A 22,266-nucleotide genomic window follows, 5' to 3' on the forward strand; every position below is an offset into this window, starting at 1 on the left:
ACCTTGGAGGCACCCGAAACGAAATTCCAATCACAACACCCCCCAACTTTCGGTATCTCTTTCTATCACCATCATCATCGAACTCAAGTGGTCGTCCCACCCCGTGTATTATACTACCTAGGCTACACCTTCTATCCACAACTATTTACGTTATCGACGCGTATTAGCCCGTTCTACGATGCTCACAATCACCTACAACTTATATAAGTAGTCCCCATTCTTATGGCGACGTGGCTTTGATATAGACGACAGTGACTCCGACACACCCTTTTTATTTTCCATACCTTGGTACTCCCACCAGTTGCATTGATGTTCGCGACCATTGACCCGTGTTGTTAGTAGTGTCCACCCCCATCCTCCACCACACCCATACATCCCCCACTTTACCCCAAGTGTATACGAGACGTCGTGCAGAGAATTCAGTTGCTTGCCTTGACCGTAGACCACTCGTGCACGTAATGTGATGGAATAAGACGCATATACAACATCATCCTGGTACGTGCTGTCGCCTCCGTCGTACAACAGTATATGTCTGGGTGCCCAACCTACCTCCCCCGGTCATCTCTTTGTTCTTCTAGTCAATGGTATCAACGGCCTCTTGGATCAACCTGGCTGTGCCCTCCGACCTGCACACGACGTTGCATGGAAATGGTTTGGGATGGCTGAAGTGTACTATTTACGCTGGCGGCTCGAGTGAAACAAGGATTGACAAATACCTGGTGAGACCCGTCTCGAATACCAGACTTGGCGTAATTTCTAAACCGTTCTCGTCCTTCGCTTTGGAGATGTTCAGTGTCGCGAAGATGGTAGCAACGGCGATGAAGACGCTGGCGTTTGCGAGATGTCGGCCAGGACAAATTCTGTAGCACCATGCCATGACGTGAATATGAAAACCTGCTGACGTTCGTCCGCGTACCTTCTACCAAACCCGAAGGCGGGTTCGAACAGGGGCTCTCCTCGTCCGCCGTCTGTCTCAGGCAGGAAACGGGCTGGGTTGAATAAAGATGGATCCTTATACGTGCTTGGGTCGAGAGCCATCGCCCTGACACCGTGACGATGTTGATTGTATCAGGCAAAAATGGGGAGCGTGCAGCGTACCTTGCATTAGCGAATACGAGGGAGCCTTTCGGTATGAGCATACCCCTGTAGTTGTCATCCTCGGTACAGCGATGGGGGATGCCTAAGGATCGGTGCGTCAGACACACACAGACGGAAGTTTGACAATACGAACCTAGCGGTATGACTGGCTTCCATCTATATCCACGCGTTTCAACAACACACCATCCCTGGAAAGGATGAAAGCCACGAACCTGAAAATCTCTTGCACCACGCAGTTGACGTATGGTAACGACTCGATGTCGTCGAATGAAGGGAGCCTGTGCTTGCCAACGACGCGATCTACTTCTTCCTGGCCGCGTTTCTGACACTCTGGGTATAGCAGCATGGCGAGGAAGAACACAGTGAGGCTGGACCAAGTCTATATTCGTAGGGGTTAGACCTTAAGCCGGGTGGACTTGGGGTGTGTGTCAGGATGCTCACCGTTTCAGTACCACCGGCAAAGATGCCACCAGCGACGCCTTTGATGTCTTCCACTTCTTCTTTGGATAGTTCACGCCCAGCAGCAGCTTCGAGTTCTGCAGCGAGGAAAGAGGGTTGGGCAATCCCTTCGGCCTTTTCGGAAGTGTCACATTTCATAATATCAATGCATAATACGGATGAGTTAGCTTACCATCTCTTTCCTCACCGAGTCGAACGGATAATCATATAGTTTATTGATGGCCCACTTCCAACCACGGCCAACGTTGGCGAAATAGGTGCCAGGAAACCACGATGGGAAGTATTGGACTGCAGAGCGTATGTGGTCAGTATCAGTCCTCTGAAAGAACGCATATCATTTGAATACTGGGACCTACGGCTTGGGAAGAGATCAACTAAAGTTCCTCCTGCTCCCCCTTGTCGCAGGGCCACACCACAATCATTGGCTATACTTATGTACTCGTCGTCGTCCGAGCGAATCTGATGGCCATACGCAATTCTGATTGCTATGGATGTGGTAAACCTGCGTCGGAACGACTTTCGCGTCAGAATTATCCCTCACTAGTATAGGCAGATACAAGTGCTACCTTACCTACTAAGGAGGCGATCGTGGTGCCCCTGATTTTTCATCAACCCTTCAACGAGAAGATGAACGTTCTGGAGTTGAACATGCTGGTAGTCAACGCAGGCTTCGGGTATGAAATGGGAGTGAAATATTGCTCGGTGCTTCTTGAAGCGCTCTCCATAGGGTAGGAAGGGAAGATTTGGCGTCCAGCCCATCCTTCCGACATGGCTAAGCACACGACATACCCCCAAGACACGCAACTTACAGGTCGTACACGACAAGATCGGGCCTGTCGCTATAAATAGCACTCTTTTTCTCAAGCGAGTCGATCGCGGCCTCAAGGCTGTTCAAGACGACGACAGAGCGTCCGAAGAACGACAAATGGACGATATCCCCTAATCACCTGTTAGTAACTGTGAGGTACTCGTGCGCGTGATGAACCTCACCGTATGTCTTGGCCCACTCATGGAAAACTAGTTCCGGATTGGCTTTGGGGAACAGCCGAAGATGCCCAATTAGAGGGTCTGCTGGAGGACCGGGGGGAAGCGGCAGGGCCTTTCCAACATGTTTGTTGAGCGCGTACCAGAGTCCACCGGTCAACGACACCAGCAACGATATCTGCAGAACTACGGAATCCATTGTTATGGCCGTGGTAGTTGGATGGTCGTCTGTGAAGTAGGTACGTTCAAAGACGGCCCACGTCTGCCATCTTGATGATAGATACTAGATGGGCCTTTGCCGATGTAACATCACCGCATCAAGTGATCTAAACGCAAACAAGCGCTTTGTTGTGACCTTGGAGGAAACTTTGCGCATAACGACTTGAACTAATAAAGGTGGAATTGAATAAATGCCACGCTGTAGCTCTCAATACATACAAGAAAGTGCCCCAGCCCGGGCTCGATGTGGACCGTCGCGCCACACCGTGATGGATGAATATTGGGTCGACTGCAGATCAGTTGACGGCGCAGATGGTTTCTAAAAAGACGATCGCCGTCGGTCAAAACGGCGAACTTGTCGCAAACCAGCTATGAATATTGAGTAATAGTAACAGAGCTTCACCGACGGTGGTGAGCGCGGTACCTCGCCAAACAGAACCAAAGCGACGCCGCCCCCGCCAGAAAAAGGAATACGGGCTGGCCAACGTGGGGATCGAACCCAAGACCTTCGCGTTATTAGCACGACGCTCTAACCAGCTGAGCTAGTCGGCCGACGAGAAGGCTGCATCGGCAACTCATCATGGACCGCTTCTGCCAGAGCAAATTCAGACTTCGATACTCCCTAGTACGACGTCTATTCTCAGAGGCTCGACTGTCATCCTCTCGATTATAGAGGTTGGTCCACAGCCTAGTACGACGAGCATTTTGGCATAAGTTCACTTTTTGGAAGCTTTGGTGAGTGCCTCTTCACTGCGCATTACTCAATCTTCAATGACTCCCAGGGTGATGACGGCCGGCAATCACTAACAGGAAGTTCAGACATATATTGTCCGAGATTCTTCTCATGGGCGTCCCTGGTGTTTATAAGACGGAAAGTTGGTGAAGAACGGGCGAACTACCAATACGATGTCGTATAATGCGCCTTCGACGTCGTTCAACCCAGTAACCGACCTCCCTAACATGAAAGGGAGAGTAGTGCTTGTTACGGGATCGAGGTGAGCGGACAGCGGTATATCGGAGAACATGAAGACTGATATCTTCCTTACAGCAGTGGCATCGGTTTCGCCACCCTGCAACATCTTTCTCGGATGGGAGCAAAGGTTCGCCACACCATTCATCAGATTCTCAGTTTTGGTGACAGTATCCGACCGCAGGTCTACATGGCGGTTCCTGACGAACAACAGACGAAAGCAGCGCTCGAACGCGTTGATAAAGAGGGCCGCGAGCCAGGGCTCGGCGAAGTGGTATGGCATGAACTCGATCTCAAGGACCCCCGGACAGCAAAGACTTCTGCAGAGCGGTTCTTAGGGAAAGAGACGAGGTTGGACTTGCTAGGCATGTTACCCCTACCTTTTTACTTCCCTCACTCTAATAAATTCGTTTTAGTCAACAACGCTGCTTTGTACGCCGCCCCCGCCGGTATTGCTGCCACATAGCTTATTTCATCCAGAATATCCGATGGAGGGAAGCCGTCACTGAACGCCGACGGAATTCAAGATAATATGGCTATCAAGTCGGTGACTCGATGCATATTTTTTGTATTCTTACTCATCAAATTCTGATGATAGTTACTTGGGACCGTTCGTTTTCACGCACACACTCCTCCCTCTGCTGGAACAAACTGCAGCCGACGGAACTGATGTGCGGATTGTGAATGTCAGTTTCCATCATGATCGTGTATTCGCAACAGTTACTTATCTCACGCACAACCCCAGGTCGGTTCTGCGGGGCACAAGGATGTGACATATCATTCGTTTGACTCGAAGGCCGCGTGGAATCACAGGTTCTCGTTTACCATCTTGCCCACTCTGGCGCGGTACCGTGAGACAGCCATCGTGCCTCATCTATGTTGGCACTGGACTTATCACTGTGTTGCCAGAATACTCTAAACTTGCTGTTCATTTGTGGTCTAATCACCTCGCGCGCCGGTTGACTTCCAATGGTTCCAAAGTCATGCTGTTAATTGCCCATCCGGGCGCTATCCTCAGCGTCAGTTATTTCATCTTTGTTCGATCAACTTGTCTCCATTCCTGCCGTTGACCACAGGACGGAGCTATTCGGAATCTCAAAACCCTCCCGTTTCCATCTTTCTGGATATGGTTGTTGGGAAAGGTGATGCATCCGCAGGAGCGTGGAGCGTTCACAACGGTCTTCGCCGGTTGTGCGCCTCGAAACGATCCGAATGTCGTACATGGAGCTTACATCGTTCCGCCGAATGTCTTGTTTCAACAAGCGAAGGCGGCACTGGACGAGGCCAAGCAAGACGAGTTGTTCAAGTTCACGAAGGAGCTTTTAGACCAGCTTGACATCGGCGTCCAGTTGTGATATACCTTTTTGTGGAACATCTGCCTCGAGGTGCGTTTGATGGACACGTCTTAGCATCTAGTGCTCGAGTCCTGTAATACCCGTACTCATTCCTGTCTTGTTGTGTCCGCTGTTCGACTTCGTGAAACATTGATGTTGACGTTGATTGTGGACTTCGCAGGATGTCGGCTGTGGTAATGAAGGTGGCTTGTGTGCTGGTGCTGATATCACAATGGGCCGTGCTGAGGACGCTTTGTGTTCACACCGCCCCTGGCTTTCGAAACCACTCATACGTTCTGTGGCTGAAAGTTATCACTTTGGAAGTTTCCACATTTCGGATTGTTGTTTTGTGTTCCCCGACCTCGCCGGCCACGACTTGGTTGCCTGCGAGAGGAATCCCAAAGACGTCGTCATTGCGTATCCATCGAATAATTACCACCTTCCTATTCTGAAACATCAATGCATCAATCAAGTCGCATCCCATCGTGCGGATTACCAGTTGGTATCACCTTGAAACATCAGGCGACATGCTCCCATGAGGTATAATATTAGATCGCTACCATCATCACTCTCGGAATAATACAGCCATAGACATGTTTCCACTCCCTTCATAAGACTTCCGAGAACTGGCTCGCTGGAACAACGATACGCTTGCCCATCTTGAAGTGTCCGTTCACCGCAATCGCTGTCGGTATTCCTCCTACTTCTGGGTATGTTTTAGATGTCTAGCTTCTAGTTCGCTGTGATCTGATCTTGTTTATGAAGGCTTTGGCTCCCCGGTACGAATGTCTGGTACTCCTAATACCCCGCCGCAGGCCGGACCCACGATGCTGCCCGCGCAAGGACCTATCCCTGGTGGTGTTATCCCCTTCCCTAAAATGCCCGCAATGGACAATACATTGGGAGCCATGTTCATTGGCGCGAGTTTGGCCATGCTGTGAGCACGCCTCTCTTCCTTCCCTCACAGAACCCCATTGACCAGAAGGAAAGCTTATACGGCATCATATGCCTACAGATATTTATATACATCACCTCGCGCCGTACTCGGCGAGATAGTCGTTGGACCAGGCTGTTCATCGTATTCCTATTGTGCGTCTGATCGGCTGTCGGCTGGCTATATGTGATATCCGCTGACTATGGGCGCGATGATTTTCCTTGGATTCTCCAATGCAGTGTAAGTGTTGATACGACGATCTCTTACCTACCGTTGACCGTCGATGGTAGATGGTAGACACCGTGCATCAGGCTATGACAACAGCGGCGATGTATAAGTTTCTAATTTCGGACTTCGTCAACCCATTGGCCCTGGCTTCCAAAGCTGCTGGTAGTGGCAATGTGTACGTGTGCTCCCTTCTACCTCCTTGCGACGTGACTTAACGCTTGTTTAGCTTCATTTTCGTGGGTACTATTAAGCTTGGGTTGAGTTTGTTCGCTCACATGTGTACTCCCTATAGGCTCAATCAGTCAGCGCGGTAAGACTTTAGACATACATCGTTATGAAATTCTGAACTCTTTCGTAGACCTGCGGGATTTTATTAGCACAATTGTACGCCGACGCCGCAGTGACAGAGGGCGAAATGCTAATCCTAATCGTCTTTCCCAGATTCTTTTCGTGGCGCATTTGGGCGTTCTCAGGGACCTCTTTGAATCCTCCCGCAAGGATGTCCATATCGATTCTGACCGTGAGCGATCTATTTTCTTCTTCATCATCTTCGTACCAATGTCCACGCAGGTCCTGTTGGCTTTGTTTTCTTTTGGTGAGATGCTGCAATCTGGTAGTAGTCTAGAATGCAACCTCACTTTATTGCCTAAACTGTAGGCAGTTCCGTTGGTAAGGAGGAAATCCCTAGCCGTAGGGCGTTTAGTGACTCTGGATTCGTCTATAGATTTGGCGCTGGAAGGTTTCAACCATCAACTCCTAACCTCGACTGGCCCTGGGCTCATTGTGCGTATAAACGTTCGACACCGTATCTAGTTGGGACTGATCCCTTTGCCGGAACAGCTCGCCTACAAACTTTCCGCCTCTAGCAGGGTAGTGTTTGATCTGTTTGTTACTTTCGCTATGAGTTCGTTGGCGTTCGTTGGTTCCTGGTTGCCTTCTGAATACTAATTGAATACTTACAGCGCTCGCTTTGTACCGTTCGAGGTCCGGTGTGAAACGGTTAGTTCAAAACGTCAGCTGTTTAAAATTATGCGCCCGTCTGACTGGCCCAAATACATTTAGCACTGATCATGTCATCACCCTCCTCATCATGTTCACGGTCAACACGAATTTACTCACCACGTACGCATCTCCTCCTCTCGTAAACTATGCATTGGTCGCTTACTTTATTCGTCAAGACTATTCTCGGTATCCGAGCTTGTTACCGTGTGTTCTATCTCTGTTACTCAGAGGCCCGACACTAACAATGTTGCCTCAGTTTCTGGTTATGCCTCAAGCTACGTTGTATGGAGCACTGGGCCTTTTATCTCCTAAATGTGAGTCTGTGAACCCAGCTAGACATGACTCTTCTTTACACCACACTGTACTGGATAGTATATCTCAACACTCTGCTTGCATCGTTCGTCCCTTTTCTTTCTGACATTTGTCTACTTTCTATTCTGACGCTTTCCCTAGGCTAAACTCGCGGGAGTATATGCAGAAAGAACTCACGGGCACAACCACAGGATCAAATGTGATATACCCGGCTCGAGTAACTGTTGGAGGCTCCAGTCTCCAGTCCTCCGTCCACGAGCGGGATAAAGATGAGGAAGTAAGCAACGTCCTCGACTTGATGGGGAAGACTAGCTAATCACAGTTCGCCCCAGAGGACGCGTGATGATTTCATTATTTTTGAAGAAGCAAATAAATCGTGGGGCAAAAACGAACGTGACACCGCATCCCGAAGCGTAGCATGAGGGGCAGCCACTTTGTGTATTTTTCATCGTTTCAAGTCCCGGTCGACTTGTACTACATCTTTCGGCTGAGCTTTAACGCCGCCACGACCATGAAGGGAAATGTATCTTAGATGAATGTGAAGTTGTATGTATTTATCCCATTTTATTGTAAGCAATATTCACTCTTTTCGCCGTGTCGATGATTTATGATCAAATTTCGGGACCTTAAGGTGTGTCGTGCAACCAACTTTGCGCGCGATCGTTCCGACGGACACGTTGACGGTACCTCTCACTCCAATTATCTATGGTGTGATGCCTTGATGGATGATGCATACGCTTCGCGATGTATCTTTCTCAGCCGTCGACTGCTCTGAATCGATTCCCGCTACTCGCACGTACTCTTCGGGGGTGTACGTTCTCACTAGATAGCGACGACGATGCCTTCATATTCAGTCCAGGTAACGACGCGGTAGCACGTTACTTTATATTCTGCGCTAATACAAGATACCCTACGCATAGACGCTCGACGAATGCCATTAGACACTAAAGGTGTGAATTCTGGGCTGGCGTGTTTGGGACTTATCTTCGATTCGGGGCTTGAGAATCACATATTGCGGAGTTGATGTCTCTCGAGATCAACCTCTGCGAAACTTTCGTTCCGTCGACTCTAGATTTGGTCATCTCATCTCATGCACCGTCTGATGCTCCGCGATCGAGTTTGTCAGTTCCACATCGCCTGGTAATAATACGGCACATATTACTCGGTTACTATATTCCCGGTTACGACTCACTCGATGGATCATCAGGACTGCCTTCCACACATCAACGCTGAGGCTTGATCTCAGTTGGTTCGCGTAGATAGAAAGCATTATAAAGTAGCCCGGGCATTGTAGCCCTGGCGTCCCCTTGACAGTGCATCCGTCTCTCATCAATGTCTTCTACGCCCACAATCCTACCGCCGACCGACCCTGCCATAACGTCTATTCCAGGCGCGGCACCAGGCGGCCCAGTACCAGTGCCAGGTATACCTCTGCCTGCATTCGATAACACTTTGGGTGCTTTATTCATTGGAGCAGTCCTGTCCATGATGTACGCATTCATGTTCCACTTACTAGCATGACTAGTGACATCTGTTACTTAGGCTCTATGGGATCGTCTGTCTACAGATGTTCATATACGTAACTTCGGAGCGCACAAAAAAGGACAGCATATGGTCTCGGTTGCTGGTCTTGTTTATCTTGTATGTCCATTTACCCCCTCCATTTCATTGATCCCCGTGAACTGATGTATTCACTATGTAGTGTGAGTGCCGCAAGAGTGCTGGTAGTTTTCTGGGGCCTTAGGGGCCTCCCCTGACAACAATTACAGTTGATAGATACCGTGCATCAGGCTATGACAATCGCGGCAATGTATCGGTTCCTGATTACAGACTTTTTGAACCCATTTGCGCTCGCTTCTGGAGGAGCTGGAAGTGGGGAAGTGTACGTGCGGTTTCTTATTCATCACATCGATATCCCTGAGATGCTCACCTTCTTCAGGTTTACCTACGTATGACCTTTCGGAGTTCCTTGCCTAGCTGCTACTGACACGCGCAACCTTGCCAGGCTCAGTCAATTAGTGCGGTAGGTGCTTTCAAAACCGCTGCGTAACTGTAAATCTTAATTATATTGACCTTCAGAGTTGTGGAGTTTTGTTGACGCAGCTGTAAGTGGTCTACTTAGACGATCACTACTGAGACTCAGACTTACTGGCTACTAGGTTCTTTTCGTGGCGCATCTGGGCATTCTCCGGCGTGTCATTGAACTCTCCAACGAGATTGATCGTTTGTATTCTTACCGTAAGATGATTGATTTCCTGTGCGCACAAGTGTTGTTCAAATCCACGTGAACAGGTTTTATTGGCTCTCTTTTCGTTCGGTGAGGGTGCCGTGCCATTTAATCTCTCTCAGATATAACTAACCTGTTTTCAGGGAGCTCCATTGGTACGAGCAAAGTCGATGGAGCCATGATACATGTGACAAACTCTCTATTGCAGATTTAGCAATCAACGGCTTCAACCATCGTCTATTAACCGTGAATACGCCTGACTTTATTGTGCGTCGTGCCCACTTCGATCTGTCGGCATCCGTGGCTAATCGTCTCTGAACAGCTATCGTACAAACTCTCTGCTTGCAGCAGATTTGTGTTCGACGTATTTATTACCTTGGCCATGAGTAAGGTTATCAATCAACACATTCCTGGACTTCGACGCTAATGAACTCGCTCTAGCTTTGACACTGTATCGTTCAAGGTCCGGCGTCAAAAGGTTGGTGAATCAACTGAAGAAACTTCAATTGTACAGTGCTGACCTGAATGCAAACATAGGTCCGACCATGTCATTAAACTTCTCATCATGTTCACCGTCAACACAAATTTACTCACGACGTACGTACTTCTTTCGTTTCAAGGTTATGTACCTCAACGGCTCGACGGGTATTCTTCTCTTAGTTTACTCTCTATATCTGAACTCGTGACGGTAAGTGCTCGTATACTTGAAGTGTGGGCAATTTTTGACATTTTGTATGGAAGTTCTTGGTCCTGCCCAACGCTACAATCTACGGCGGACTTGGATTCTTATCTCCTAAACGTGAGCTCATGCCTCACCTCATGAACTACCCACTGACAATAAATCGTCTCACTTTGGGTAGTATACTTTAACACATTGCTCGCAGCGTTAGTCTATTGTATTAGGACCTGGCGGTATCCTCACAGAACTGAACCATTAATCATCTAGACTCAACTCACGGGACTACATGCGCAATGAGCTCAACCACGGAGATGCTGTCATTTCCAGCTCGGAGCTGGAGAACTCTGCTGGGAAGCGGCGTATCGGAGTCGACGCTTATAATTCGGCAGCGTTTTCTACCGACAGATTCGGCAAGATGGGTGACGGGGTAAGCTTACAGGTTGATTTGCTTGATGATGTATTGCTGACAATATTTTCCTCAGAGAACCGACGATTCTTTAACATTTACGACCTCTGGTAGATTGAGGCAGGACACGGAGACTCAAGGAACATATGAGATGGCCCTGCAACCCATCACTAATCGTTCTAACTTGGATTAAGATACATGTGGAATAGTTAGTAATGCCTGGAAGCATTTGTGTACTCCCTAGAATCATATGTCCTAGAAATTCTCTGTCGGTGCGTTACCATAATTGCATCAGCCTCGACGAAATACGATGAAGCACCAACTCAGAATGAGTTGAGAATGCCCCTAAAAGTGTAATACTTGAACCCCTGATAGCTTAGCAGGGCATGTAGGGCACGTGACTGACGCGTGGGCGTGAATCTTGAGCTCACCTCTAGTTTCACGCGTCCTTGTCCTTGTTCCACAACATGGGCGACTCGTTTGAACTCCAAGACGAAATCCAGGCTTTACAAGATGTCGAAAACTACAACATACCTAGTGAACACGACCCTCAAAGCGAGGACATCGAGAGGTTACTTGAAGGTCGGTTTCTGTTCGGTTTCTGTTGCAATGCTTCTCCTATATCCCAGTTACCGAATCTCGCCACCTATAGCTGCCGTAGAGGTCCTAGCAGAATCGTCGGACTCGATTACGGATCCCGAGGTATTCGACGTGTATCGAAGCATTTTGAAACACTCAGACTCGGTCCCGGGCCACGTTATGAGCAAGTTATTGGATTCAATACTATCGGGGCTCCAAAGCCATGCAGAGATCACGATACGTGACATAGATCAAGAGGAGCAGCAAGTATACATGGTGCACAAGGGTCCGATGGAGAGGTTCAGCTTTCTTCTGCAATGGTTTGTAACCGCGGCCGAGAAGGTCAAAGTGGAAGAGGGGGACGAGGCTGCGAGCGTGCCTCCGCCTAAAGCTAAGCGTGCACGGGGAGGGAAGGCCGCCACGGGTCGAGGAACGCGTGCCGCGCTAGGGAAGAAGAGCGACTCCTGGACTTGGAGTGACCAAATCCCAAACGTCCTCAATGCTATCGGGAAGATTTTGAAGAAGCTGCAAGTTCCCCGTATATGGACTACCTCTTCTTCCAAGGATAACTTCATAAAGTACGTTGGAAGCTCTGGTTCTAGCATCGTCCTCTAACCTCGCGACGCGATGCAGCTGCCTGACTCGCCCCGCGTATCATATCGCGGAGAATGAGCCGTATATGAAGATCGCTCAAGTTCGCCTCGGCGTATTTCATGTCATTGCCCTCGCCGTCAAGCATCACAGTCATGGCCACGCGGCGCGTATCAACATCATGCAGAATCTCCAATACTACGAGCATCTATCTGAACCGATGGCAGAATGCCTCGGTTTGCTGTCCGGGACATACGACCACAATCAACTTGGCGACGAGATTTTACGTGACATTGCGAGCAAAGTATTCAATGCTCAAGATACCAAGGGCCCTCGAAACTTTTCCAAATTCCTTGTTAAGTACGCAGAGCTTCTACCTAGGAATGTCATGAAGCAAATGGTCCTTCTGGTTACGCAATTAGACTCAGAGGTGCGAGTCACGCGTAGTTTCTTGCTCCCGCTTCTAATCATCCTTAGGCCTACCCAATGCGCGTCGCAATGGTCGAAATCATGGGCTATTTGATCAGGGATCTTGCGCAAGAAGAAGAATCGGCTCAGATTGACAAGCAGTTGAACAATCTTTTCGAGCAGCTCATACAGCGTATGCTCGATATATCTTCTTACGTCCGCACCAAAGTCTTGGCCGTGTTCATCAAAGTCTGCGAGATGAAGGATGCAAAATTCCCGAAGCAGCGCCTCCTGATGACCGACGCCGCTATCAATTCTCTAGATGACAAAGCGAGCACTGTACGGAAGTCGGCCGTGCAATTGCTGACCTCCTTGGTGGAGACGCACCCGTTCGGGAAGATGAATGGAGGGTCCTTGCAGCTGTCGGAGTGGGAAGAACAGTACGAGAAGGTGAAGGCAGAGCTAGCTAAGGTGGAGGATATGATGGGTAATGTAGTCGTCAATGACGGAGAGGAGGCGCAGGACAAAGAGGATGACGACGGCGGGGATACCGAAAAGGAGGATGGTGACAACGAAGACGAAGACGAAGATGGCATTGACCAGGAATCATCTTCTGCAAAAAGGTAAGTCCGCCGCAGCCGTGGTTCGCTCGTCTAATCAGCCCTCAGAGCGAAAGATGATAATGACATGGACGTCGATGAAGACTCCCTTTTCATAGAGGATGATGATGATGGCGAAGCTACCACCCCAAAGAAACCCCGGAAGAAGGCGAAGAAGAAGAAAGGGAAGCTCGCTCCTCGTAAATCCGAGTTAGATGTCACGGCTTTTTCAAACGAGACTGCCGCCCTTGCCGCCCTGGATGGCAGCGACCTTCTGCGCATGCGGCTTCAGAAAAAGTATTTCGTTGAGGCCTTGACGTTTATCCGCCAGCTAGAGGGCGCCATGGATAAAGTTTGCGAACTACTTGGCTCAACAAACAAGTCCGAAGTCCTGGAAGCGATGAACTTCTCTCGTGTAGCCCACGACTACAAGCTTCCCAGCTCGGAGGTTGGTACCAACCGTACGCTGCTATGATCACCTACTGACCTCTGGTTCAGAAAGCTGTCAAGAAAATGCTGCACTTGATTTGGTCCAAGGACAACTCATCGACTTCAGAAGACGGGAAAGAGCTGAAGGGCATTCGAGCTCGCCTATTGGAATGCTATCGCATCATGTACATTGATGATGTCCCAAACATGGACCCGAAGTCACAAATCAACCGTATAGCCAAGAACTTGATAGAGTAAGTTTTGACTGCCTCTATCTAGCATACACACTGATCTCTCTCTCGACAGGCTGACTTACAACGCAACGTTGGCTGAGTTGACTAGTCTGGAAGAGATGATGAAGTCCCTAATGGATGAGCACCACATCGACGAAGCCGTCGCATCCAAACTATGGCAGGTTTATAGTGAGTAATGGCAGACAGCTTATTTCCAGCGAACGCGTATAAATGGTATCTAGGTTCGACTCAGAATCTCCCTAACGCTCAGCGGCGAGGCGCAATCATCGTCTTGGGCATGGTCGCTCTAGCTAAGCGAAGCGTCGTCACCGACCACGTCGATACCATTCTCAAAGTTGGGTTTGGCCGCCTAGGAAAGGTTAGATCTCGTTGACGTTGATCACTATCTCACAAATTTACACTGTTATTTAGCTGGATCTTACGCTTGCTCGTTATTCAAGCGTGGCCTTGCAGAGATTGAACGGAAGCGCGAAGAAAATCAAAGGTTAGATCAATTCTATTTACGCGTGCCCAATCAATTCTAACACGAGTAACCAGGCTCGCTGCTTGACAAGACCCTACGACTGGAAATAGATAACGCTATCTTCAAGAAGCTACAGGGTTTCATTCAAGCCCCTAACCGATCGAAAGAGTGGTTCGGCCTTGCAGAGCAAATCATCAATACGATCTACGCACTCAGCGAGCATCCGGATAAATTGTGCAGTGATATCATAAAAAATCTCACTCGTCAAGCATTCGCACGACAGCCGCAAGGATCAGCTCCTAAAGACGATTCCATGGATACCGACAAGGCAGAGAAAGATGCTGATGCCATGGAGGAAGACCAACCAACTCAAGAAAGTACCCAGGAGACCGGGGACGAACCCCTTGACGAGAGTCAAGAAAACCAGGGATCGAAGGATACAGGAGATGCCTTCGAGCTTGCGAAGTTGCTGTTCGTCGTCGGCCATGTTGCTATGAAACAAATCGTCTACCTTGAACTCGTTGAACGCGAGTGGAAACGCCAGAAAGACGAGAAACTCGCTGGTATGTCTACCCATTTACTAGGCACATCAATGTTTAATGGAATACACCTTTTAGCTGATAAGGCTGCTGGTACCAGCGCTGCTAATAAAGGTGCCAACCACGTAGAAGAGTTGGACCAAGTTGCTGGGAACGCAGAAGACGAGATCGGCGATCGTATTGCCGAGGTTAGGGAGACCGAACTCCTTTACGGACCCGAATCCCTGCTCGCCGTATATGGACCAATGTTGGTCCATATTTGCGGGAGCCCCCAGAAGTTCAAGGTAACAATATAAACTTAACCGTGTTGGCTGGTCTCTTATGTCCATATCCCCCCAGAATCGAACGCTTCGCGCGGCCGCTACTCTCTCCTTGAGTAAATTCCTTTGCGTCAGCTCCCAGTTCTGTGATCAACACCATCGTTTGCTCTTCAAAATTCTGGAGATATCTAAAGACGCTGATATACGCAGCAACATCGTCATTGCTCTTGGGGATGTCGCCGTGTCTTTCAGCAGTATCATCGACGAGAACAGCAACGAACTGTACAAAGGACTATCCGATCAGAACATCGTTGTGAAAAAGAATACGTTGATGGTGTTGACGCATTTGATCTTGAATGGTATGATCAAGGTCAAGGGCCAACTAGGAGAGATGGCCAAATGCTTGGAGGACGACGATTCAAGAATCGCGGATTTGGCCAAATTATTCTTTACAGAGCTTGCTACGAAGGACAATGCCATCTACAACAACTTACCAGACGGTGAGCTAATCCCAGCATCCACAATTATCCATGATGCTAAAAGACGAATAGTGATCAGCCATCTCTCGAGCGGCGAACATGCCGTAGATGAAGAAACATTTCAGAGCACGCTCAAATATATATTTACTTTCATCGAAAAGGTCAGAGGCTCTTATGGGATTGACGTACGACTCTAATATCAGTAACAGGAGAAACAAGCAGAGAGTATCGTGGAGAAACTGTGCCAACGCTTCCGTTTGACGGAAGATCCCCGTCAATGGCGAGACATTGCTTTCTGCTTATCCCTCTTGCCGTTCAAATCTGAACGCTCGGTAAAAAAACTGATTGAAGGACTACCGAATTACCGCGACAAGCTGCACGAAGATGTGGTGTATCAGCGATTCACTGAGATTTTGCAGAAGGTAGTCTACTTAGCGTATCTCAACCTTTATCCTCGCTCAACCCCCCTGTGCAGGCTCGCACCAATAAGTCAACGAACAAGCCGGACACTGAGCTTGACGAATTTGAGAAGGTATTTAAATGCTTTCAATGCTCGTCCCAGCCATCTCACCCGACGGGTTTCAGATCTTGGAAGAACACAAATTACAAGGAGAAGAGGATCAGGCTCTGGAGAAACGCGCTGAGAGCAAGAAAGCAGCTGCAAAGAAGAGGGCGACCAGGAAGAAGTGTAAGTTTCCCCTCGAATAACGCTGCTACTCTAACTGCGAATCTCCAGCGAGTCGCAAGAAGGCTGTGGTGATACAAGAAGACGAAGACGAGGATGAGTAGATGTTTTAATAGCATGCCAGGTCGATGGACATCCTATTATATTTCTTATTTATCTTGTACAGTACAATTTTTGCGATATTGGTAATGTTACAGCTGTATTATTACTTATTACATTCCGAGCGAAAGAGTCATAGCAGCTACTTCGTTCATTTATGACCGTGGGAATAGTTATACTTGATATCTATTATGAGTTGAGTCAAGAGTCACCACACGACCACAGCTCTCCATGAAACCACTACCATGCCACCAGGAACTCCGTTCTCCTCACTGATCCCCCCGTATTCAAACATTCGCGTCGACCTCTTTACCGACCCAACCGCAAATGGCAAACCTCCGGCGCTACACTTGCTCACCCATACCCATTCAGATCATATTGTAGGGTTGTCATCGAAGTCATTCGCACAGCCGATAGTCTGTTCTCCCGACGCTAAAGAGATGTTACTGAGGCATGAGCTGTACAAGGAGCGCGCTTTATTCGATGGGGGAGTTGATGGAAATCTCCCTCGGTCTCAGGCTGAGGAGAATGCATATCAATATCGGGTAGAGCGGGTGCGGACGTTCAAGCACCTGAAGGTTGATCCTGTGAGGACAGCCACGGGACATGTTGACTATACATGGTCAAGGGACTTGCTACAAGCGATCCCGTTGAATACACCAACCGAATTCACTCTCAGTGCAACTGAAACTGTGATTATAACCCTCATAGACGCGAATCATTGCCCTGGTGCTGTCATGTACGTCCCCACAAATGCGACGATATGCCACACCACCTCATATAGTTTAAGGTGTCTCATTGAAGGAACCCGCGGAGCAGTTCTTCACACAGGAGACGTCCGCGCTGAACCAGTGTTCATTGAGGCCCTCAAACTCAATCCACATCTTCGCCCATACTTAACCTCAACAAAAACGTTGGAGGCGATATTTCTAGATACCGCGTGCTTACTTTCCACGGCGGAAGTGCCTTCGAAGGTACGACCGTTCCCACTTATCGATTGCATGCTGTTGAATTCAACTCAATAGAAATATGCAACTGATGGCCTTGTCTCGCTCATGAAGTTATACCCCTATTCGACGCGTTTTTTCGTCAACGCGTGGACATGGGGATATGAGGACATACTCAAGGCTATTGCGTACGAATTTAGGACCCAGGCGCGTTGGCATCTCATTCCTCCTCCGTTTAATCGCTTACCCGCTGTCGTGTAGATCCACGTTGACCGTTATAAACATTCCATTTATAGTCGCTTATCCGACGCGTCTCTCGCATCCATCTTCACTCGCGAACTTGGTGCCACGAGATTTCACGCTTGCGAACGGTTTGATAGGTGTAGCGAAGTCAGCGTTAACGGTGCTAAACACCAAATTGTATACATTAATCCCGTCTCCATGGACAAACATAGTTGGGAGGCTTATCAAGTGGAGACGAGGAGCAGGATTGAAAGTGGTGAGCGCGTGGATTGTCTAGTATGTCCTATCATTTTATCGCCGTCAAAACATACCGACTCGTGTGGTTCGTAGTTAGTCCCCCTCTCCCGGCACTCCCCTCTTCCCGAACTCCAATCGCTCGTTCGTCTCTTCAAACCCAAACAGCTCCATCCGAACACTCTCGAGCCTTCCCTAGGAGGCTTGGACTGGTTGGCCATGCAAGAAATGTTCGAGGATTGTATCTCCGGTAATCCTCTTGACATCGGCGCACGCCAAACCATCTCGAATGGCACTGATATCCCTGGAGTTCTCGATGTTAGTAGACAAAGACGAGATGCAGGCCTCGAGAACCTCATGGGCGATGGCAGCAATGACATCGCTCGACGCTGGGCCGAAGACGGAAATGGAAACCCGAGCGGGAGGATGAAACGGCAACTTAACGTACTGAGACGCTATATTCCACCGAATATACTACGGAAATTCGGAGTTGCCGACGAGCCCGGAAAAGCCCGCGAGTCATTGTATGACAGACACAATACGACCTTGGGGTCGGAGGTAGAGACTATGGTAGCTCGGGCAGATGGCAGCAGTTCTATGTCCAGACTGAAGGAAGGTCGGGAGCAACAGAACGGCAGAGAAGTTATAGTCATCGATGACTCGGATGACGAACATGCCGTTTCGCCCGGTCTTCCACCAGCCCTGCCCCGTACGCCTGAACCCTCTACGCGTTCGCGGTGGAAAGGGAAAGCCAAGGCCTCGTCACCTCTCTTTCCGACAAGCCCCCTCGATGAGGAGACTCAGAGGAGTTTTGATGACGATGATCGTGGAAGGACGGCGCATTTCCTTTTCGCGCCGATATCTGGCATAGCAAGTCCGGAAGCGAGAAAGCTGGGTAACGGGCTGGGTTTGGACTTGAATGTAGGACATCACAGCGATTCTCAGATATCACTATCAGAGGATCAAGTTGAGGCTACAGCTGAACTCCAAGGAAGAAACGAAGGCGTTCAAGTTACACCACCTCGACGTTGTCCTCCTAGCCCAATTGTGGGTCAAGAACAGCTACTCACACCTCAAACCTCCCCTTTGCATCGGGGACGAATACATAATCCGGGTATAGGAAAAGACGTACAATGCAATGTGCGTTCGAAGCAGTTGGCCGGACCGCCTCCGCCACCCTTGTTTGAGCTTATTCGAGGTGATGCCAACCCATTGCCTCATTCACAGCCTGCGGATTCAATGACTTCGCAAGACTTGTCACCGTTGACGTTGTTGAAAACCATCCCTTTTCCTCTACTAGACATTAACAATGTCTATATCCCCGCCACGCCGAAGAAGCAGCCGGCTGCTAGCACGTCTCAGCATAGTGGTCAATCTTCGCCCCTACTTTTGATCTCTCATCCTCCTAAGCGTACGCTCCCGGACACTCGCGAAGAAGATGACCTCAGACAGGCTGAGGAGCGGGAACGAAAGAAACGCAAACTCGAAATGAAAGAAGAACGATATGCTATTGCTGATCGCCTTGCTCGAGCGTGTTCATCATTGTCTACGCCAGAGTTTCGCGCGAAGCAAGCACGAAGAGAAAAACGGAAGATCAAGAAGATGGTTCAAGAGGAATACAAAGATGGCTGGGAACGGTTTTATGAAAATATGTCGGTGTATGATGAAGGGGAGCTCGAACATAAAGATGGGTATGGGACGAGCGTTCTCAACAACGAGCGGACGAAGGAATTCATAAGGAGTATTCGTGATAGTGTTGTCACAGGACAACGTATCCGATTGCCTCGGACCAGCTTTGCATAATGCAGACAGACGGACAAACCACTCAATCGTATTGGCACGACCGTAAATTATTTCTTAACTTATATGCCCAGTTTTCGATGTACTTTTGAAATTTTCATCATTAGACGTAGGAAAGAGTAGATATCCCGTCTTCGGCGCCACATTCAATGACTTTGGACAATCAATCGATCAAATCGATCATGCATCATGTCTCAACCAGACGTTAAACCGCTGAACCAGGAGGGAAATCTTCGAAGGCGAAGGCGAGCTTCGAGCGTCCCGTTTAGGCAGGTCCCGGTCCATTTTGGGACGCGTCACGCGTAGACGGCTTTCGAAGCGGATCGTCGAAACTTGAGACAATGACATCGTGTCGTGACAGGTCACATTATATATAGGCCTGTCTCCGTCTGAACACCAATTCTCCTCTTTCTTCCAATCCACCATCTCCAATAACGCCACCCGCAGAACCCTCCGCCACCATGGTACACACTAGCTTCTCAGGCATTCCTCGGGCGGGCAACTCGAATATGGCGGGACACTCGTCTGGCGGTGCAAAGGTTCGTGGTCAGTCCTTGGCGGGCCCGAAGCCAGGCAGCTAACCCAGCGGCAGGGCATTATCTTGGGAATGTCCGGCGTGATCGTAGGGCTGGGAGCTTTCTATGCCCATTTGCATCGCAAGCATGAAAAGAAGACTCGTTCTGGGACGAATCCTTATTGTGAGTTCGCATGATGTAGATGGTCTGGGTAATGCTGATACGGCATCAAATGCACAACGGCAGATGAGCAAAGAATCGCGTTCCCGGATCCGCCGCTCTCCGTCGCTCGGTTAGAGTCTATCATCGAAAGTCAGCCACCTGTCGCGCCTCGAAAGGTGCATGACGCCAAGCACTTGACTCTCGCAAACTTCGTCGATACTGAAGCGCGATATATGCAGCCCACCCCTCAACGTTCCAGCGCCGATGATCCAAACCGCGCATACACAAAGCGACCTTGAGATGTAACAAGAAGAAAACACCTGTATTTACTCTACGAATGAAATCCAAACCTGCTATGATACAATAATTACCAATAATTTACATGCTGTTGAGTATTCCGCCAGATACGACTTGCCCGAGTTAGATTGCTTGTGGTCCGTGTTCTAGAAGTTCTAAAGGTGGAATTTTAGTCCCGCTCGATGTTAACACACGAAGCTCGTTTGTATGCTCAGAGTTATCGCCCTACGCTAGAACATTAGCAAAAGACCCTAGTCACGCATGAACGACGACGCATACCGTGCCGAAAACGGATGTGTCCTTCGCGCCGCTATCATCATCCCGCTGGAAAGCTAACGAACGTTCTATCCCTTTATGTGAAATGCATGGATATCTATGAACAGAAATGAACCAATAAGAATGACGCTTACGAATGGATGAGAGGTTCAACGTCGGAGTAGGGTCAGAGCACCCAGTCGTTGAGCCCGAATGCTTTCGCAGGCGCGTAGAGAGGTTTACCAGAATTGTGATACTGTATAGCCGACCCAAAATTGCGGAGAAGATATTAAATGCTAGATAAATGATATCAGATCATACTACTCCCCAATTAGCCATTGGGTCCAACATACCTGGGGCCTTGACCAGAAAGAGGACCATTAATAGAAGGGTCGTCACCGCGACGATAGCGCCTGAGGCTATTGCATTGGCTATTAGACGTCGGATGAGACTGTTCGTACCATACAACAAAGTGAGAAAATATTGGAGAGCGGGGGCTTGGGACGGACGAGCCTTTGGGTTGGGCGGAACGAGGCGTCAACGGTGCGGAGCTGCCAAACGAGGGCAATGGCTATTAGGATATCCGCTGCCCCGCTCACACATTTCGCTACTCTGTTGCAAGGCGGAAGGGATGGTTAGTAGCGTAGAATAAGGATGAAAATAATACGGCTCACGTAGTGGCTGTAACAGCAAACCCAGGCGCGATGATAGGGTTCAGAAAAATAAGGATGCCGGACGTCAGTGCGAAACCCGTCTAAACAGCAATTTCAAGTGTGAGATCGAGATTCGTCCGGTAGAATGAACCAAATGGGATGCGATGCAGCATAGCGCGGGGGGACGTACGTGAGTGCAGACCAGAAGCGCAAGGAAGCCCGCCATGAAGACATCGCGGAGCTTGTGAAACCTCCTTGACGCGGACTCCCGCATCTGCCTCTGCATTTCGCTGCCCGCATGCCGCAGTTTCCAGAAGCGGAAGATGAGGAAAGACTGTTCGAGGGATGCGGAACATGCGGTCGCTATTACTAGGGTGGGAAGGGGCCATCGGTGGAATGTGGGTGGCAAGCCTAAGAGAGAGGGATTAAGATGTGTTGGAGAACGGTTTTAGGAGTGAGCGTGGTGGACGAACCGGTACGGGGGGTGCCGACGAGGAACTGTGTAGGAGAAAGGAGAATTAGAGAGGGAGAAATACCGGACGGATGCACTCACTATCCAAGCGTTCCCACAAACCGCCACCGTTGAGATCGTGTCGACTACCAGAGCAAAACGTACGATGCCGCGGTTCATCCGCGAGTCGTTCGGAAATTTGCACATATAGCGATAGGCGAGGTTGATTTCCGTTGCGTAGAGCGCCAAGTTGAGCCATGACGATATTAGGAGAATTCTGGGAAACAACACCGTGAGTCCAAGAAAAGGGGAAGGCGAGGTGGCGGACTTACTGTAGACCATAGTTCGGCGATGGCATTAGGAGCAGGCAGACTTGAGGAGGCGAGGATGCTACTATGTCTTCTACTTCATGAACGTTTACTGCAGGCCGTGTTAAGGGGGAAGTGGAAAGAGGATCGAGACCTCGAACCAA

General features: G+C 49.2%; 8 protein-coding genes and 1 non-coding gene across 9 annotated transcripts; 6 read left to right on the forward strand and 3 right to left on the reverse strand.

The window, feature by feature from the left end:
* Positions 1 to 574: 574 nt before the first annotated feature.
* Positions 575 to 2,740, reverse strand: PC9H_008433 (uncharacterized protein; the record flags this gene model as incomplete). The annotated part of the gene is made up of 12 exons (XM_036777944.1): positions 575 to 662; positions 717 to 860; positions 917 to 1,042; positions 1,099 to 1,180; positions 1,232 to 1,254; positions 1,311 to 1,477; positions 1,540 to 1,671; positions 1,730 to 1,845; positions 1,914 to 2,059; positions 2,129 to 2,317; positions 2,367 to 2,496; positions 2,548 to 2,740. The coding sequence occupies 12 exons, from the start codon at positions 2,738 to 2,740 to the stop codon at positions 575 to 577; spliced, it is 1,536 nt and encodes a 511-aa protein (XP_036629372.1).
* Positions 2,741 to 3,238: 498 nt separating this feature from the next.
* Positions 3,239 to 3,312, reverse strand: PC9H_008434. The gene has a single exon. It is a non-coding gene; the product is annotated as a tRNA-Ile (tRNA).
* Positions 3,313 to 3,666: 354 nt separating this feature from the next.
* Positions 3,667 to 5,085, forward strand: PC9H_008435 (uncharacterized protein; the record flags this gene model as incomplete). The annotated part of the gene is made up of 8 exons (XM_036777945.1): positions 3,667 to 3,755; positions 3,809 to 3,860; positions 3,915 to 4,162; positions 4,211 to 4,273; positions 4,329 to 4,416; positions 4,476 to 4,581; positions 4,640 to 4,749; positions 4,807 to 5,085. The coding sequence occupies 8 exons, from the start codon at positions 3,667 to 3,669 to the stop codon at positions 5,083 to 5,085; spliced, it is 1,035 nt and encodes a 344-aa protein (XP_036629373.1).
* Positions 5,086 to 6,312: 1,227 nt separating this feature from the next.
* Positions 6,313 to 7,856, forward strand: PC9H_008436 (uncharacterized protein; the record flags this gene model as incomplete). Its single annotated transcript, XM_036777946.1, has 15 exons — positions 6,313 to 6,401; positions 6,453 to 6,487; positions 6,519 to 6,536; positions 6,585 to 6,610; positions 6,668 to 6,746; positions 6,797 to 6,821; positions 6,884 to 6,891; positions 6,951 to 7,009; positions 7,067 to 7,130; positions 7,189 to 7,225; positions 7,289 to 7,348; positions 7,405 to 7,432; positions 7,485 to 7,542; positions 7,601 to 7,625; positions 7,682 to 7,856. The coding sequence occupies 15 exons, from the start codon at positions 6,313 to 6,315 to the stop codon at positions 7,854 to 7,856; spliced, it is 786 nt and encodes a 261-aa protein (XP_036629374.1).
* A 1,016-nt stretch (positions 7,857 to 8,872) lies between these two features.
* PC9H_008437 (uncharacterized protein) lies at positions 8,873 to 11,045 on the forward strand (the record flags this gene model as incomplete). Its single annotated transcript, XM_036777947.1, has 19 exons — positions 8,873 to 9,030; positions 9,083 to 9,181; positions 9,243 to 9,258; positions 9,310 to 9,422; positions 9,480 to 9,489; positions 9,546 to 9,563; positions 9,620 to 9,645; positions 9,700 to 9,778; positions 9,833 to 9,857; positions 9,911 to 9,922; positions 9,976 to 10,034; positions 10,090 to 10,153; positions 10,209 to 10,245; positions 10,305 to 10,364; positions 10,428 to 10,455; positions 10,509 to 10,566; positions 10,628 to 10,652; positions 10,714 to 10,873; positions 10,929 to 11,045. The coding sequence occupies 19 exons, from the start codon at positions 8,873 to 8,875 to the stop codon at positions 11,043 to 11,045; spliced, it is 1,164 nt and encodes a 387-aa protein (XP_036629375.1).
* A 274-nt stretch (positions 11,046 to 11,319) lies between these two features.
* On the forward strand, positions 11,320 to 16,242 carry YCS4 (Condensin complex subunit; the record flags this gene model as incomplete). Its single annotated transcript, XM_036777948.1, has 16 exons — positions 11,320 to 11,434; positions 11,505 to 12,009; positions 12,065 to 12,452; positions 12,500 to 13,053; positions 13,099 to 13,477; positions 13,528 to 13,712; positions 13,765 to 13,880; positions 13,934 to 14,070; positions 14,124 to 14,196; positions 14,250 to 14,998; positions 15,054 to 15,474; positions 15,526 to 15,614; positions 15,663 to 15,875; positions 15,929 to 15,985; positions 16,039 to 16,141; positions 16,190 to 16,242. 16 exons carry the CDS (start codon positions 11,320 to 11,322, stop codon positions 16,240 to 16,242), a joined length of 4,137 nt encoding a protein of 1,378 aa, XP_036629376.1.
* A 240-nt stretch (positions 16,243 to 16,482) lies between these two features.
* Positions 16,483 to 19,464, forward strand: PC9H_008439 (uncharacterized protein; the record flags this gene model as incomplete). Its single annotated transcript, XM_036777949.1, has 6 exons — positions 16,483 to 16,976; positions 17,028 to 17,211; positions 17,263 to 17,417; positions 17,481 to 17,703; positions 17,758 to 18,712; positions 18,782 to 19,464. The coding sequence occupies 6 exons, from the start codon at positions 16,483 to 16,485 to the stop codon at positions 19,462 to 19,464; spliced, it is 2,694 nt and encodes an 897-aa protein (XP_036629377.1).
* Positions 19,465 to 19,922: 458 nt separating this feature from the next.
* Positions 19,923 to 20,437, forward strand: PC9H_008440 (uncharacterized protein; the record flags this gene model as incomplete). The annotated part of the gene is made up of 3 exons (XM_036777950.1): positions 19,923 to 20,000; positions 20,054 to 20,159; positions 20,223 to 20,437. 3 exons carry the CDS (start codon positions 19,923 to 19,925, stop codon positions 20,435 to 20,437), a joined length of 399 nt encoding a protein of 132 aa, XP_036629378.1.
* Positions 20,438 to 20,558: 121 nt separating this feature from the next.
* On the reverse strand, positions 20,559 to 22,152 carry PC9H_008441 (uncharacterized protein; the record flags this gene model as incomplete). Its single annotated transcript, XM_036777951.1, has 10 exons — positions 20,559 to 20,660; positions 20,715 to 20,785; positions 20,846 to 20,986; positions 21,044 to 21,141; positions 21,204 to 21,302; positions 21,365 to 21,444; positions 21,534 to 21,754; positions 21,817 to 21,841; positions 21,897 to 22,071; positions 22,127 to 22,152. The coding sequence occupies 10 exons, from the start codon at positions 22,150 to 22,152 to the stop codon at positions 20,559 to 20,561; spliced, it is 1,038 nt and encodes a 345-aa protein (XP_036629379.1).
* Between the last annotated feature and the right edge of the window lie 114 nt (positions 22,153 to 22,266).

This window comes from Pleurotus ostreatus, assembly GCF_014466165.1.
Source record: "Pleurotus ostreatus strain PC9 chromosome Unknown scaffold_6, whole genome shotgun sequence".
Lineage (NCBI taxonomy): Eukaryota > Fungi > Basidiomycota > Agaricomycetes > Agaricales > Pleurotaceae > Pleurotus > Pleurotus ostreatus.